At 42.2% G+C, this 13,413-nt stretch overlaps 1 protein-coding gene across 1 annotated transcript in view; it reads right to left on the bottom strand.

Moving 5' to 3' along the window:
- The window catches only part of pak1 (p21 protein (Cdc42/Rac)-activated kinase 1), a 40,809-nt gene that overhangs the window by 6,903 nt on the left and 20,493 nt on the right, over positions 1-13,413 (bottom strand). Inside the window, exons 3-8 of the mRNA XM_084558752.1 lie at positions 7,856-8,075; positions 5,276-5,370; positions 4,328-4,475; positions 3,628-3,665; positions 2,666-2,779; positions 660-927 (exon numbers count right to left, since the gene is read on the bottom strand). Of these exons, the coding sequence (XP_084414878.1) occupies positions 660-927; positions 2,666-2,779; positions 3,628-3,665; positions 4,328-4,475; positions 5,276-5,370; positions 7,856-8,048 (856 nt within the window). The 5' untranslated portion in view covers positions 8,049-8,075. The remainder of the gene's footprint in view (positions 1-659; positions 928-2,665; positions 2,780-3,627; positions 3,666-4,327; positions 4,476-5,275; positions 5,371-7,855; positions 8,076-13,413) is intronic.

The following is a 13,413-nucleotide window of genomic DNA, read 5'->3' on the forward strand; positions in this document are numbered from 1 at the left end:
CTTACCAGCAGAGGGAGACCTGAGCACATCTGGACGGGCGTGGGGCATGTTTTAAAAAACATATACAGGCTTTTATTGATTAAACGGTTACAAACACACCAGGACACACACTGGACGCAGCATTTACACAGTCAGAACAAGATTTATTCTGTCTACTTTATTTATTATTGTTGTTCTGGAGGATGCAGAACCGTCAGGTGATTACTTTGGGAACTATTCATGTAAATAATACGATTAATCGAGATTAAAAAGTATCATGAGTTTGTTAAACATAATAAAATATTAAATAACTGCTGTAATCGCTGCCAGCTTGACTTGAGCCAAGAATAAACCAGAGAAACTGTGAGCGCACATAGAAGTGATGAAAGCGCCTGTTCCACTCAAAGTGTAAATGAGACTAAAATTAACTGGTGGAGACTCTGGCCTCATTCTACTGCAGGTAGAACAACCTCTATTAATAGATGAAATAAATCACAGGACATAAACACAGGGCTGTGCAGGTAAAGCTTTGCTAAAGAGGTCAGACACTCGTTTTATGTGATATCGACGACGCAGAGCTCAGGGTCACATTTATCCTAATAAACACCTTAAATTACCTGTAGAAAGATTTAAAGAGAACATAATCTTAATTCTTGGTGTTGTGAATAAATTAGCCTTACGTAGTTTCTCCAGGATCTCCTCATCAGACATCTTCTTCTTCCTGGTTTTGTCCTGTGGGCGGGGCAGAGAGGGCCCAGGGGCGGGGCTCGCGCTGGGAGGGCTGCCCGGAGCGGCGTCTGCAGGCGGGGCAGGTGTGACGGCGGCGGCGGCGGCGGCAGCAGAAGCGGCGGTGGCGGTGGCGGTGGCAGTCGGTAGGGTGATGGGTGATGTCGCAGCATCTTTGGTGGGAGGTGGAGGAAGAGGCTCGATCACAGAGCGAGTGTATATCTGAAACATAAACAGAACCGTGTTAAATGATTAAAATAAAACATAACATGTCCACACTAATACTGAAACTTTCACTGAGGCAGGTAGTAAACAAGTGTCACTGTAAGAATTATGTGTTTAAATAATTAACAAGTAAAACTGGACTTGATGAGACGTTCGAGTCCCGCTCCGGGATGTCGGGATGAAAAGATAAAAACAAAACAAAACACACACACACAGTGGAGTCTGCTGGAGTGTGTGTTTTATATGTTTCAGAGTTTGTTTTTGTGTGTGCGACGACGGTGGGAGTCAGGTGCACCGAGACCCGTCGCCATGGAAACGGCGGCGGTGGTGCCATGGAGGCAGCCTGTCGACCGCCAGCGTGTCTGACGGAGGAGCAACAATGTGAGAGAGAGAGAGAGAAAGAAAGAAAGGACAACAAAGAGAAGGACATAAAAACAAGTGTGTGGTCTGGTTTTTATTAAGTTGTTGGGGCCCCCATGTTTATCTGGGCCCCAACAACTTTTAAAAAGATTAAAACCTGGTTTAAGGTTAAAGGTTATAGTTAGGATTATCATACATTATGTCAATGAAAAGTCATAGACCAATGAACCTAACTAGCATGTCTTTGGACGGTGGGAGGAAGAGACAGGCCCCAGTCTGCCTGGATTCGAACCCAGAACCATCTTGCTGTGAGGCATCAGTGCTAACCACCACACCACTGCGTCGCCCGTGATATAATCTTCTAGTAAAAGCCAAATAACGGAAGGATGCATTTTAAAAGTGGTGCCGTAAGAGGAAAGAACATTATTTTTCTTTTATACAATAAACACAGAGGACAGAGTTTCTTCACAAAAACTGTTTCTAAATAAAGAAAACTCGGTTTCCCATGTGACTCACACACAATCAAACAGACACACTGGCGTCTTTGTGGCCTCATTAGAGAAGCAGAGAAGGCTCCGTTTAAAGATGAATGGGAGAGGGAGGGGGGGATGAGACATCTAATGAAGGACAACTACCTGGACATCATCTGGGACATCAGCCTCTAAGTTTAGACACGACGCAGACAGTCTAACACTGACATAATCAACACATCATCTAAACTCATTTAATTTGCCAGTGGGAGGTTAGTGAACATGTGTTTGTTTGTTGGGATGAGGCAGTTTAGCAGATGGATCTGTTTTCATTTCCTGTTATCGCTGTACCGCCAAAGTAAAAGCATTAAAACATAATAATAACTCATTACAGCGGCTGGTTCTATATTAGGCAGCGATGTTCTGCAGGAAGCTTCAGATCAGTGTTTATTCCAGCTCACTGCTAAGATTAGATTTAATTATAAACTCAAGTAGCTGCAAATTAGTGTTGATTAGGCTCCACTCAAACAGGTTCAGGACTTCATTTGTCTAATTTTATGAAGTTGTTTTATTGGTTTTGTGTTCCCTACCTGTCCAAACTGTCCACTATTGATCATATATCGTACTAGACTCTCATCTGACACTTGGACTTCATTCACAACCTCGACTTTAATTCATATCCCGACTTTTTTAGGACTTTCAAGCTGTTTCTGTGTTTTCATTTGTTTTTTTAAGTAGCAGGAGAGAGTTCACCTGGACGGCCAGGTGTCTCAGCCTCAAACTCAGCAGCACTGGTGTGTGTGTGTGTGTGTGTTCAGTTGTTTTGGCATCTTTGTCGGGACATCAGTGTGGCTGCTATGGTCCTCACTAGTACAGAGACAGAGACAGAGACAGAGGGACCCTACCGATTTGGTGTGCTCTGGTCGGGGGGCGATCACCGGCGGCGGCTCGGCCTCGTCTTCGTCCTCATCCTCGGATACGGTCGCTATGGCGGGCGTCTCCGACACGGCCTTGGAGCTCTGCGTGAGGTCACAGGGAGAAAGAGGGCGTGGCCTGAGTGACATCATCGTCACCTGAGTGATCAGCGACACGAAACCCATCATCGCTCCCTGCGGTTACGTCCTCATCCCGTCCTGCAGAGACGATGTCCTCCCTGTCTTTGGCTTGTGCTCTTTTTCTCTAAATTTAACCTCCCTCGCTCTTTCCACCTTTTCTACCCCCCGCCCTTCCCTCCCTTCCCTCCCTTCCCTCCTCACTGCCGATAGTCACACTTCCTCCTCTTCATCTCTGCTGCGTCCCTCTCTTCTCCTCTATGTCTCTGACAGCCTGACGCTCGGCCGGTGGCCAAGCTGCAGAGACAGGAATACGGTGAAAGGAGGAAAAGATGCTGATTCACAATGCAGAGAGAGGGAGAGGGCGAGAGAGGGAGAGGAAGAGGAAGAGGGGTGCCATCGTCCTCCCTCCTTCTATTTATTGTCACCTTCATGGTTTAGTTTAAAGACACTCAGACTGTGACAAAAAACAATGCTTCCTCGCTTCTTTCACAGATATTTAGTGACTCTAAAAATGAATTTAAAACTTTAGCTCCATCAATAAAGTCTCTCTTCTTGCTGCTCCTTTATACTAAATAATATACCTTTTTATATTTAGACATTTTAAGATTCAGACATCTATTCAAAGACAGTGAAACATGTCTTTTCCTGAGGTGGAAACTGATAAAAGCTTATTCACTTTCTTGAGCTTGATGAGAACAACCTGCAGATGATCAGCTTAGCTTAGCTTAGCTTAACCACCAGCAACAGCTAACAATCAGCTAACATCAGACGAGGTTTGTATTCAGCCAGTAAATTAAGAGAGGCCGTCGTACCGTTGTGGTGGACGAGGTGAAGGCGTCTGTGTTTTTATCTGTAGGAAGAAGAAAAAACACAACATGAGAAACGAGGAAAAGGGAAACCTCATGTGTTTATATAACCAGGATGTAAATCTTTACATTTTAGTGTGAAGGTTAGGTTTAGTCTGAGGGACGTGAATATAAACCCACTGACTGACGGATATCTGGTTTTCATGTCTGCTGTCAGTGGGTGGGATAAAGCAGGGAACGAATGCTTTTATCCTCAAAGTTGATGTTAGAAGCAGGAAACATGGACAAACAGAAAGATTAGAGAAACTTTGACGAGGACGACTGCGTCAAAAATCTCCAGAACTGCATCTCCTGTGTGTGGTCTGCAGTGGTCGGTACCAAAAGTGGTCCAAGGAAGGAGAAGAACCAGATACAGGGGTCATAGACCATGGATCACTGAGTCTGACCCGTGTGGTTCTGCTGAAGAAGTCGATGCTGGTTCTGATAGAACGGAGTCAGAGGACTCGGCGGCCCTCAGACCAGTCAGGGTGTCCATGCTGACCTCTGACCTCTAACAAAAGCTCCTACGATGGACACGTGAGCATCAAGGATCTTGGAGCCAGATACCACAGCACACCTTCAGAGCTCTGGAGGAGTCGGGGCTTGTTTTTTTTGCTGTTTTTAGGTCATAATGTCACGGCTGATCGGTGTAAAGTCGCCTACGTACCTGTGAAGCTCATGTATTTCTGGCTGTTTGCCGTTTCTTTTGAGTCGTAGAACTTTAAAACGTCGAGGACGGCCTGAGGGTTCTTCTTCTGCTCCAGCTTGGTGATGTTGGACGTCTGCAGCAGCCGGGCCCACTGCTCCGGCATGCCCTGCACGACACACACACACATACACACACAGAAAGAGTCTTAACTTTACAAATTAATGACCACATTTACTATTTCTTTATGATGAACTTTTGGACAATACAAGACGCTACAGTAAAGAACACACACATACAGACTAGGGATGTCCTGAACGGTATCAGGGCCGATCCAGGCATTTTTAAAATGACACACACTCCCTTAACGAGTCCTAACAGTGAAGCCTTGTCATATTTGAACTGGGTCACATCTCCTTGTTTTCTATCTCTTTCTACTCATCTGTCACAATCACTCCATCACGCCGTCGCTATTCAGGTCTCAGCTTTCCCTGGCATTAAACCCTCACTTCATGCATCTATCGGGAGTCGTCTTAATTATACTTGGTTTGTGTTGATTTGAGTAAATACAACAAACCTTTACCCTCAAAAAATCTAAATGTCCCCACAAGGTTAGCATTCTCCAAGGGTCTGGCCTCCACAGCTTAATAAAAAAAACACACGCAGGGTTTAACTCGCAGCTAAAAGCTTGGTCAGGTGGATCAAGTGAGTCTGAGAAACAAGGCGTCTTTGTCTCATGTGATTATTTAAAAAGGTTCATTTCCAAAGAATGTGTGTGTCCGTATCAAACACACACACACGCACACATTCTGCACGCAGCGATGAACACGGGTCCTTTGGTTAGCAATTAAAACCTCATGTAAACACGGCAGACGCACAAATATGCACCACAAACAACGGTACAGTTTTACACACACACACACAGGAGGAAGAAATGCACAACACCACACACATTCATCACACACTTACAGTAAACTCCCCGGTAACAGCATCAAAGCCGACATGGATGGTGTGTTCAAAGTCAGACGGCAGAGAAATCTCTGGACGCTCCTTCTTCTTGTACGCTGAATCAAAAAAAAAAAAGAACAAAAAAACATTAAATTTATTTCATTATATTCTAGTTGTCAAACTTGCAATAATTTTAAAAATAGCAAAAAAATATATTCCTTAATTGGTCCTAAAAAAGGCTGCAGAAGGGAAGCAGAGATGTCAGCTGAGCCGACTCAATAATTAAACAGAAAATCCTGAATGCGCCGTCTTTTTAAAAGCCCTTGAAGAGGAGAAACAAAGACGACGAGGTTCATTAAAATTCCTGAAAGGATCCTAAGTCCTCAGAGAAACAGATAAATAAAAAATAAGTAGAAATGCAGACGGAGAAATAGAAGTTCAAGGAGAGAAAATTAGAAAAAAATTAGATTTTTAAATACAGAAAGAGAAAGACGACAAAGGAGACGCCATATGTTGGGGATCCTCTCGGGACTCATAACTCCAAAAGATTCCCCTGGGACGACCGACAATGACCAACAGCCTCCAAAGCAAAGCATCATGGGTAATCTGTGAGTGTGGACGTGTATGTAAAAAGGAGATTTACTGCAGCTTGTGAAAAAAATAATAATGATCTGAAAATAATATTTAAATGCAGAACCAGCAGGAGCAGGTAGGGGGCGACCAGAGCTCGTTGCTCTAGTTTAACTAAAGTTGTTTTAGTTCACAAACAAAAGAAAATGCTTATACTAAAGGAGAATTATGCATATTGAATACTTAAAGCAAGAGTCTGAAGTCATAGAAGCTATAACATTCATGTTAGCATTTGATTAGCTTAGCTTACTACCTTAGCATAAGACTGGAAATGAGGGGAAACTGCTACCGTGGCTAGGCACAAAATAATTTTAATAGTGTCGTATCAAAAGCGAAAGTTTAAAATTGGTAAATCCAATATCCGTAGCGCCTCCTAGAGGTCAGACTCCTAAACTACAGTGACGTAAACTGTCTTAATCGTTTTGTCCCACATAGCTGCAGAGAGACACACATTCATAATTAGAAGTAATCTGCAGGTTAATCACTGATGTGATGACTCTTATAGAAAGTTTAAACCGTCTTGTGGCTGAAGGATAGTTTCTCTCTCTGAACAGTTGCATTCACAGCAGAAACTGTGTCTAGGTATTGTCTAAAGTAGGCCAGCCATGTGATGTGAGACAGAGCAGAGCTGTTTTTACTCCGCTCTTTATCTTTATCTCTGTGTGTACAACAAGTCGAAAGTCAACTCGGTCAGACCAACAATAGTCGTGTTGAATAAACACTCCTACACCGTTTTAGTTGATAAGCGAGTGAGTCAAAAGAGAATAATGCCTTCGTCTACATCAGAGAAGTGCTTTAGCAGAGCTCCGGTAGCTGACGTCACCCTGCACCAGCAATCACAACGGCGCCATAGTGGCAGGAAAGAGCGCCTTTTTGAATCACTATTCGGTTGACGACTGCAGCAACTAACTAACTTGTGCTTTTACCGGTTACATCCAAAAATGGTCGACAGCTGCTGTGATCCATGATGGCAGAATAGTCGGGGATGAGCAAAGGGGAAATCGTTTTATAGGATTCCCAAAGATCCCGCAATACGTCAGATGTGGATTACTGCGATAAAACGGTGCAGTGGGATCCCTCAAGAAACGGGTTTGTCTTGTTAAGCGATGTTTTTAACATGATGTCCAACAGATTTCTTTTCATAAAGGCAAGTTAGACTAATGTTTATAACGTGGATTACAAAGGGGTGCTGCTCATTCAGCACTAAAACTACTAACAATGAGAAAGAGATTCAGGATTAAACGGTTACTTGTTATTGTAGTTGTGTTACTGTCATGAACCTCCTCAGAAACATTCTTTAATGTTTGGTTTCAGTGAGTCTCTGGAGCAGGACGAAGGAAAGTTGATGAGGTAGTTATATATATATATCCTGATACTGCAGGTCAGGAGGATTGTCCACATCGGCTGTGATATATAATCTGTGGACTTTTGTCTTGTACTGGTCAATTTCGATCTGTTTAAAGTGACAGTAAACTCTGATGGCGGTGTCAACAAAAAACCTGTCACGTGACGCCCACAGCTCTAAACTGGATTTGTTAAAAAATACTGGACCTTCACATTGTTTTGGCATAAAGTTGTTCTGGAGTCTCTCTGTTGGGGAACCGATCACAGCAAAGATCTGCTGGGCCAATCAGATCATTTGGGGGCGGGGCTTAATGTGCTGATGGACATAAGAGTCTGAGCACCTTGGAGTTGAATTTTGGTTTGGGATTGGTTGTTGGGATTATCGAGTCTCTAGGTTATGATCTGTTTAATCTGAAACCAGAACCTGCACATTCTCTTTGTACCAAACCATGAAGTTTTTGAACTTCCACCTCGTCTTAACTACATTAAATCTACAGCTTAAACTCAGGTCACCACACCTAAGAAATGTTAGAGTAGTGACTCAAAAGTTTTAGAGGTCAATTGCTACAAATTCAAGTTAAACCTTTAATTTTTTAATCAGGATCCCTCATTTGTGTCCGTACTCACTCTTGTCGCCTCCTCCGGTCAGGATGAACCGAATCGAGCGGTCCTTCTTCTTCTTGTCCTCCGGGTTCGGTGGGAGGGGCTTGGAGCCGTGGTTGAGGGGGGCGGGGTCCTTGTTGCAGGAGCCAATCATGGTGCTGGTGTTCCTCATGGGCGGAGCTGGGGGCTTGTCCTCGACCTCCCCATTATCAGACATCTTCAGAAAGGCTGCAGCCGGCCGCTCCTGCACAGAGACGCCAATCAGAGAGGAGGAGGAGGGGTGAGCGATGGGTGAATCACACACACAGGATGGTAATATTAAAGCTCACAAAACCAAAACGATTCCTTAAAATGACCTGTTCTGTGTCACAGCTAAAAAAAAAAAATCACAAATTTACAGTAACATGAAACAGCAAAAAGCAGAATTATTCAAACGTAAAGCACAAATCAGTTATTAGTTATTGATTAATCTGGACTAATCAATTAATTTTACCACTAATAGCAGCAATCTTAATTTGGAGAGGCTTTTAATTTAATATTATTTTAGAAAAGATACTTTAGAATGGTTTTTAATTAATTGTTTTAATTTATTAATTACTTTAATTGTATTTATTTATTATTTTGTGTTTTTTTTAAATCTCATCTTAATGCCATTAATCTTATTAATCTTACGTTAAGCACTTTAAATTGCCCGCTTGTTGAAAACGTTTAGTTCATTTATATTTATCTGTGGGGAAATAATAAAAAAAAGTCAAATATATATACATAGATTAAATATTGTCAAAAAACTCTGTGAACAGTCAGATGTAAATTAAAAAAATAAATCTATTGCTTACTTTTAGAGTTTTAGAGTTTATTGAGCAGGAAAACTGATAAAAAACAACATTTGATTCAGTTTTTTTTTGTCAGAAACAGAAAAAGTCTAAAATCCTAAAGTCCAAAAATAAGTAAAGACCAACACAGAGTTTCCATTTGCTCACTGTGGTCGGTTTGATCTACAAAACATGAGCGTGTGCTGCCTCAGACTTAAATGCATCTTTGACCAAAGTTATCACACACTTTATTGTGAAAGTATAACCTGTAGCAGACACACACACACACACACACACACACACACACACACACACACACACACACACACACACACACACACACACACACACACACACACACACACACACACACACACACACACACACACACACACACACACACACACACACACCACACACACACACACACACACACACAGCTGAGAGGGATGTTTTAATGACTGGTTCTACCACAACGCCCTCGCACAAAAACACACACAATCACACACTGAGTGATCTAATCTTCTAAATGCTCCAGGAGGAGAGTTTTAAGGGTCAGAGTTAGGCCGAATAAATCAAGAAAGGCCCCGAAACATTAAACTGAACGACAAAGTGAACTAAACTATTAACCAAGACTAAAATAGGATTCTATCTGAATCAGAAATCTACTCATGGTGTAAACGTCATCAGCTCTACTCTGGTATTCATTCTTCCTGTACAATCAAACGAGATTTCCTCTGATTTGTTCTCAGCCTCGGTGCAGATCGATCTCTGGTGAGGACCAAAACAGCCGCACCAACAGGAAGTGGTTTCAGTCCAGTCACAAATAAACTGTGGAGCGGTTTGTGGCAGGAAACTGATCCGACCATAAATACAAGTTTGAGCTAAACAGCTCCTGTAACCTGCAACGCTTTGCATGCATTAGTTAGTCATTAGTAAGAGTCAATCAATCAGCTGAGGTCTGACCTTCTAGACGCACACAGGAGCTGGTTTAGGGCTTTTTCCTGTTTTTACTTTATTGCTCCCAGACACGTGGACAATATATGTTGAACCTGATCCATCGTTCTGATCAGATTCACACTGTTCACATGTTAAAATGCAGTTACATGTGTTTTTACATCAAGAACATCTTACCGTAGAACCTCATTGACAAAGTGGTTCTGCTGCTGTGGAGCAACAAACCTGCTGGAAGTAATAGAGAAGAAGGAGGAGGAGGAGGAGGAGGAGCAGAGTTAGAGGAGAAGAAGATGGAAGAGAGTTTGGAAAAGTAAGAGAAGAAGATAAAGAAGACAAAGGAGGAGAAAGAGGAGGAAGAGGAAAAGAAGTAGAATACACAGAAGGATGAGGAGAAAAAGGATAATACGAAAGAAGAGGAGAAGGAGGGAGGAGGTGTAGGAAATGTAGAAGAGAAAGATGAAGAAGATGAAGGAGGAGAAGGACCGGTGAAAGTACTCATCGGGGTCATGCTCCATAAAGACAAGCTCCTACATTTCCCATAATGCATCAGCGTGTTTTACTATCTTTGAAAGAGCCGAGATGACTCCTCCACAGCTCACGATACAGACGTTCGATGAAGGATGAAGTCACTAATCAGCCAAATGACTATTTCTTTTTCTCAGACGATATGAACAGTTTGAGATTTAATCAGCTGCTGCTCTGTTAACAGGTGTGTTGACTTTGTGGTGAATATATAAGATGTAGTTATCAGTGCATGAATAAGAGTTTTTCTGGTCTTTTAGAAGCTGTGCGTTTAATTAAAAATAAAACATCCACTAAAGATGACAATAATCAGCAAAACATCATCTTCATCCTCAGAAGTTCTTATGTTAAGTAAATAACTTCTCAAAGCAGCTGGTAGATCTTACCTTAGCAGAGGGACATGAACATGTTTACAGCTTCAAAATGATCCACAAAAATAAAGAACAACAACTATAACAAAAAAAATCAGACTGCAAGGAGAGAAGGTGTTGAAGCTACTGAGTCAAAGTCCAGATGAGAGACTGAAGCAGAGTCGGCTTTTTGACCAGTGCTGCTTCCTGTAGACTGTGATGTCACCAGGTGAGTCACATGAGGAAGTGGAATATCCAGTAAACACACTCACACACACACAAACACACACACTGGTAGGGAATGAGGAAAACTTAAAAACCATCCTTCAACACACACACACACACACAACTGTTTATTGTGTCTGCCAGATAACACACACACACACACACACACATAGAGGAGGTGTGTGTGTTTGCAGCCGTCACACTAACAAACACTCACAGTTTACAGGGATGTGACGGCGTCTTTGTTGTTTGTTGTTCTTTAACACACACACACACACACACACACACACACACACACTGAATCACACACACTGAATCACAGCCTGAAACCACCTTTATACACACACACACACACACACACACACACACACACACACTCACACATTGAGTTTCCATCTTTGTGAGGCTCTTCCATTGACATAAAGCAGCTTCAGGGTAAAACTTACAATCAGGTTATTGTTGGCGTCTGGATGTGAATGGAAACATGGTTTTATGTGTGTGTGTGTGTGTGTGTGTGTGTGTGTCTGCAGAGGATGAGTAAATATCCTTAAAGGTGAATTTAAAACAGATTAATAAATGTGCATTAATCAGGCCAGGCGTTTAATCACGACTTTTACTAGAAAAGATTATACCACTGAAAAAACTTTTAATCTTCTGCAGACACACACATAAAACAATAAAACAATGCTTCCGTCTTTGAAAGGACTTTCATTGTTTTATTGTTTGTCTCATGTCTTATCTATATACAGCACTTTGTTTCAGCTGTGGTAGTTTTTAAAGTCCTCTGTAAATAAAGCTGAGTCTCCCTTCACATTCAATCCTCTCACACCAACAACAACCCTTTGATTGTAAGCTTTACCCTAAAACCAAGTCTGAACAGGTTTTAACACTCAAGAAGTTCAAAAAGAAAAATGTCCCCAGAGCGACAACGAAAAAAAAAAAAAATTCCACGACAGACTCGCCATAGTTTAATGCAAACAAGAGCACAGACACATCAGAGTAGACGGCAGACGACTCATATTCCAGACAATGCTGTCAGTCTCAGCTCAGACCTGATACCAAACAAACCCACACACTGTCTGCTACGTGTCACACGTCATTTGATCTATTAAAAATAATCACCGGAGCAGCAATTAAATGAGTCACTGAGCCTATACCTGCACCTGGCTTCACTGTAACCTTTGACTTATGGTTTTATTTCTCTGAAGAGGCGTTAATGCACCAACAAAACAAAGCTACCGACTGTAGATAAAGATGGAGGAACCCTCTCCGTATGGTCCTCCGTATGTTTAATGAGGTTCTGAAGTCCAGTGTGGCGTCTCTGGCCGCCGCCATCTTGGCCTAAGTCCACCTTACTCCCAACTAATTTAAAATGGTCATTGAGGTGAAGCATGAGTGGAGCAACCTGTGAGGACACCCACCCTAAATTCTGCTTAACTTTAGGCATTAATATAATTCCTATAAGAACTGAATAATTCTTATAGGCCAGAGTGGAGCAGAGTTAGAGGAGAAGAAGATGGAGGAGAGTCTGGAAAAGCAAGAGAAGAAGATAAAGAAGACAAAGGAGGAGAAAGAGGAGGAAGAGGAAAACAAGTAGAAGACACAGAAGGATGAGGAGAAAAAGGATAATACAAAAGAAGAGGAGAAGAAGAGAGGAGGTGTAGGAAATGTAGAAGAGGAAGACAAAGAAGATGAAGGAGGAAAGGGAGGAGAAGGACCGGTGAAAGTACTCATTGGGGCCATGCTCCATAAAGACAAGCTCCTACATTTCCCATAATGCATCAGTGTGTTTTACTATCTTTGAAAGAGCCGAGATGACTCCTCAACGGCTCAAGATACAGACGTTCGATGAAGGATGAAGTCACTAATCAGCCCAATGATTATTTCTTTTTCTCAGACGATATGAACATTTTGAGATTTAATCAGCTGTTATCAGAATGCTAAGAAAGGACGAAATAAAAAAAAACCTGAACCAAACTTCAAAAGTCTCATGCTTACTAAAACAGGCACCTCAGACAGCAGCGTCAGAATTTGGACTATTCCAGTGAGTTTAGTCTGATGGTTGATTGGTGGTCAGAGCCTGGATGTGTTCTCATCTGTTGTGTTTCAGACATGAGTTCAACAAAGATCCTCCAGAGCAGATGCTAATGGTGACGCTAAACTTTAGCTTTAAGATCCAAAAACACAACAACAAAGCTGAGAGTCAACACAACACTGTGAATTTCAAGTTGACAAAAAACCCCTTTCACAATAAACCGGGTCACGTGATCAATAAAAATATTGATTGACGCTTCATAACAGCGGCTCCGTGCCAACCTTTAAAACACATCGCTGCTGCATGGATCAGCGTTTCACAACTCTGGGCTCAAATCAATAAATAAAACTTTCAACACGTCGTAGACACTGATTATGTTCACGCAGCTCAAGAGACAGGTCAGCACTTCCTGGAAATGTCACATCAGCCTCTGCAGCCACATTTACTGGAAGAGGACTTCACATGCATTAAGCGCCTGTGACGCACGCTTTAGTGCATGTCGATGCATTTTAAATGAACGTCTCCAACGTCTCTCTGTCCAAGAAAAAGGTTTACGAGTATTTGAGGTTGCATTAATGAAACATTACACTGCTGGAGAGAAAGAAGGCTCTTTGACTCGTAGCCTCCCAGCTCATAGCGGCTCTTCCCGTCTTTTTAATACCAGAAGTGATCACAGGTAAT

The sequence above is a fragment of the Chelon labrosus genome (genome assembly GCF_963514085.1).
Source record: "Chelon labrosus genome assembly, chromosome: 13".
NCBI lineage: Eukaryota > Metazoa > Chordata > Actinopteri > Mugiliformes > Mugilidae > Chelon > Chelon labrosus.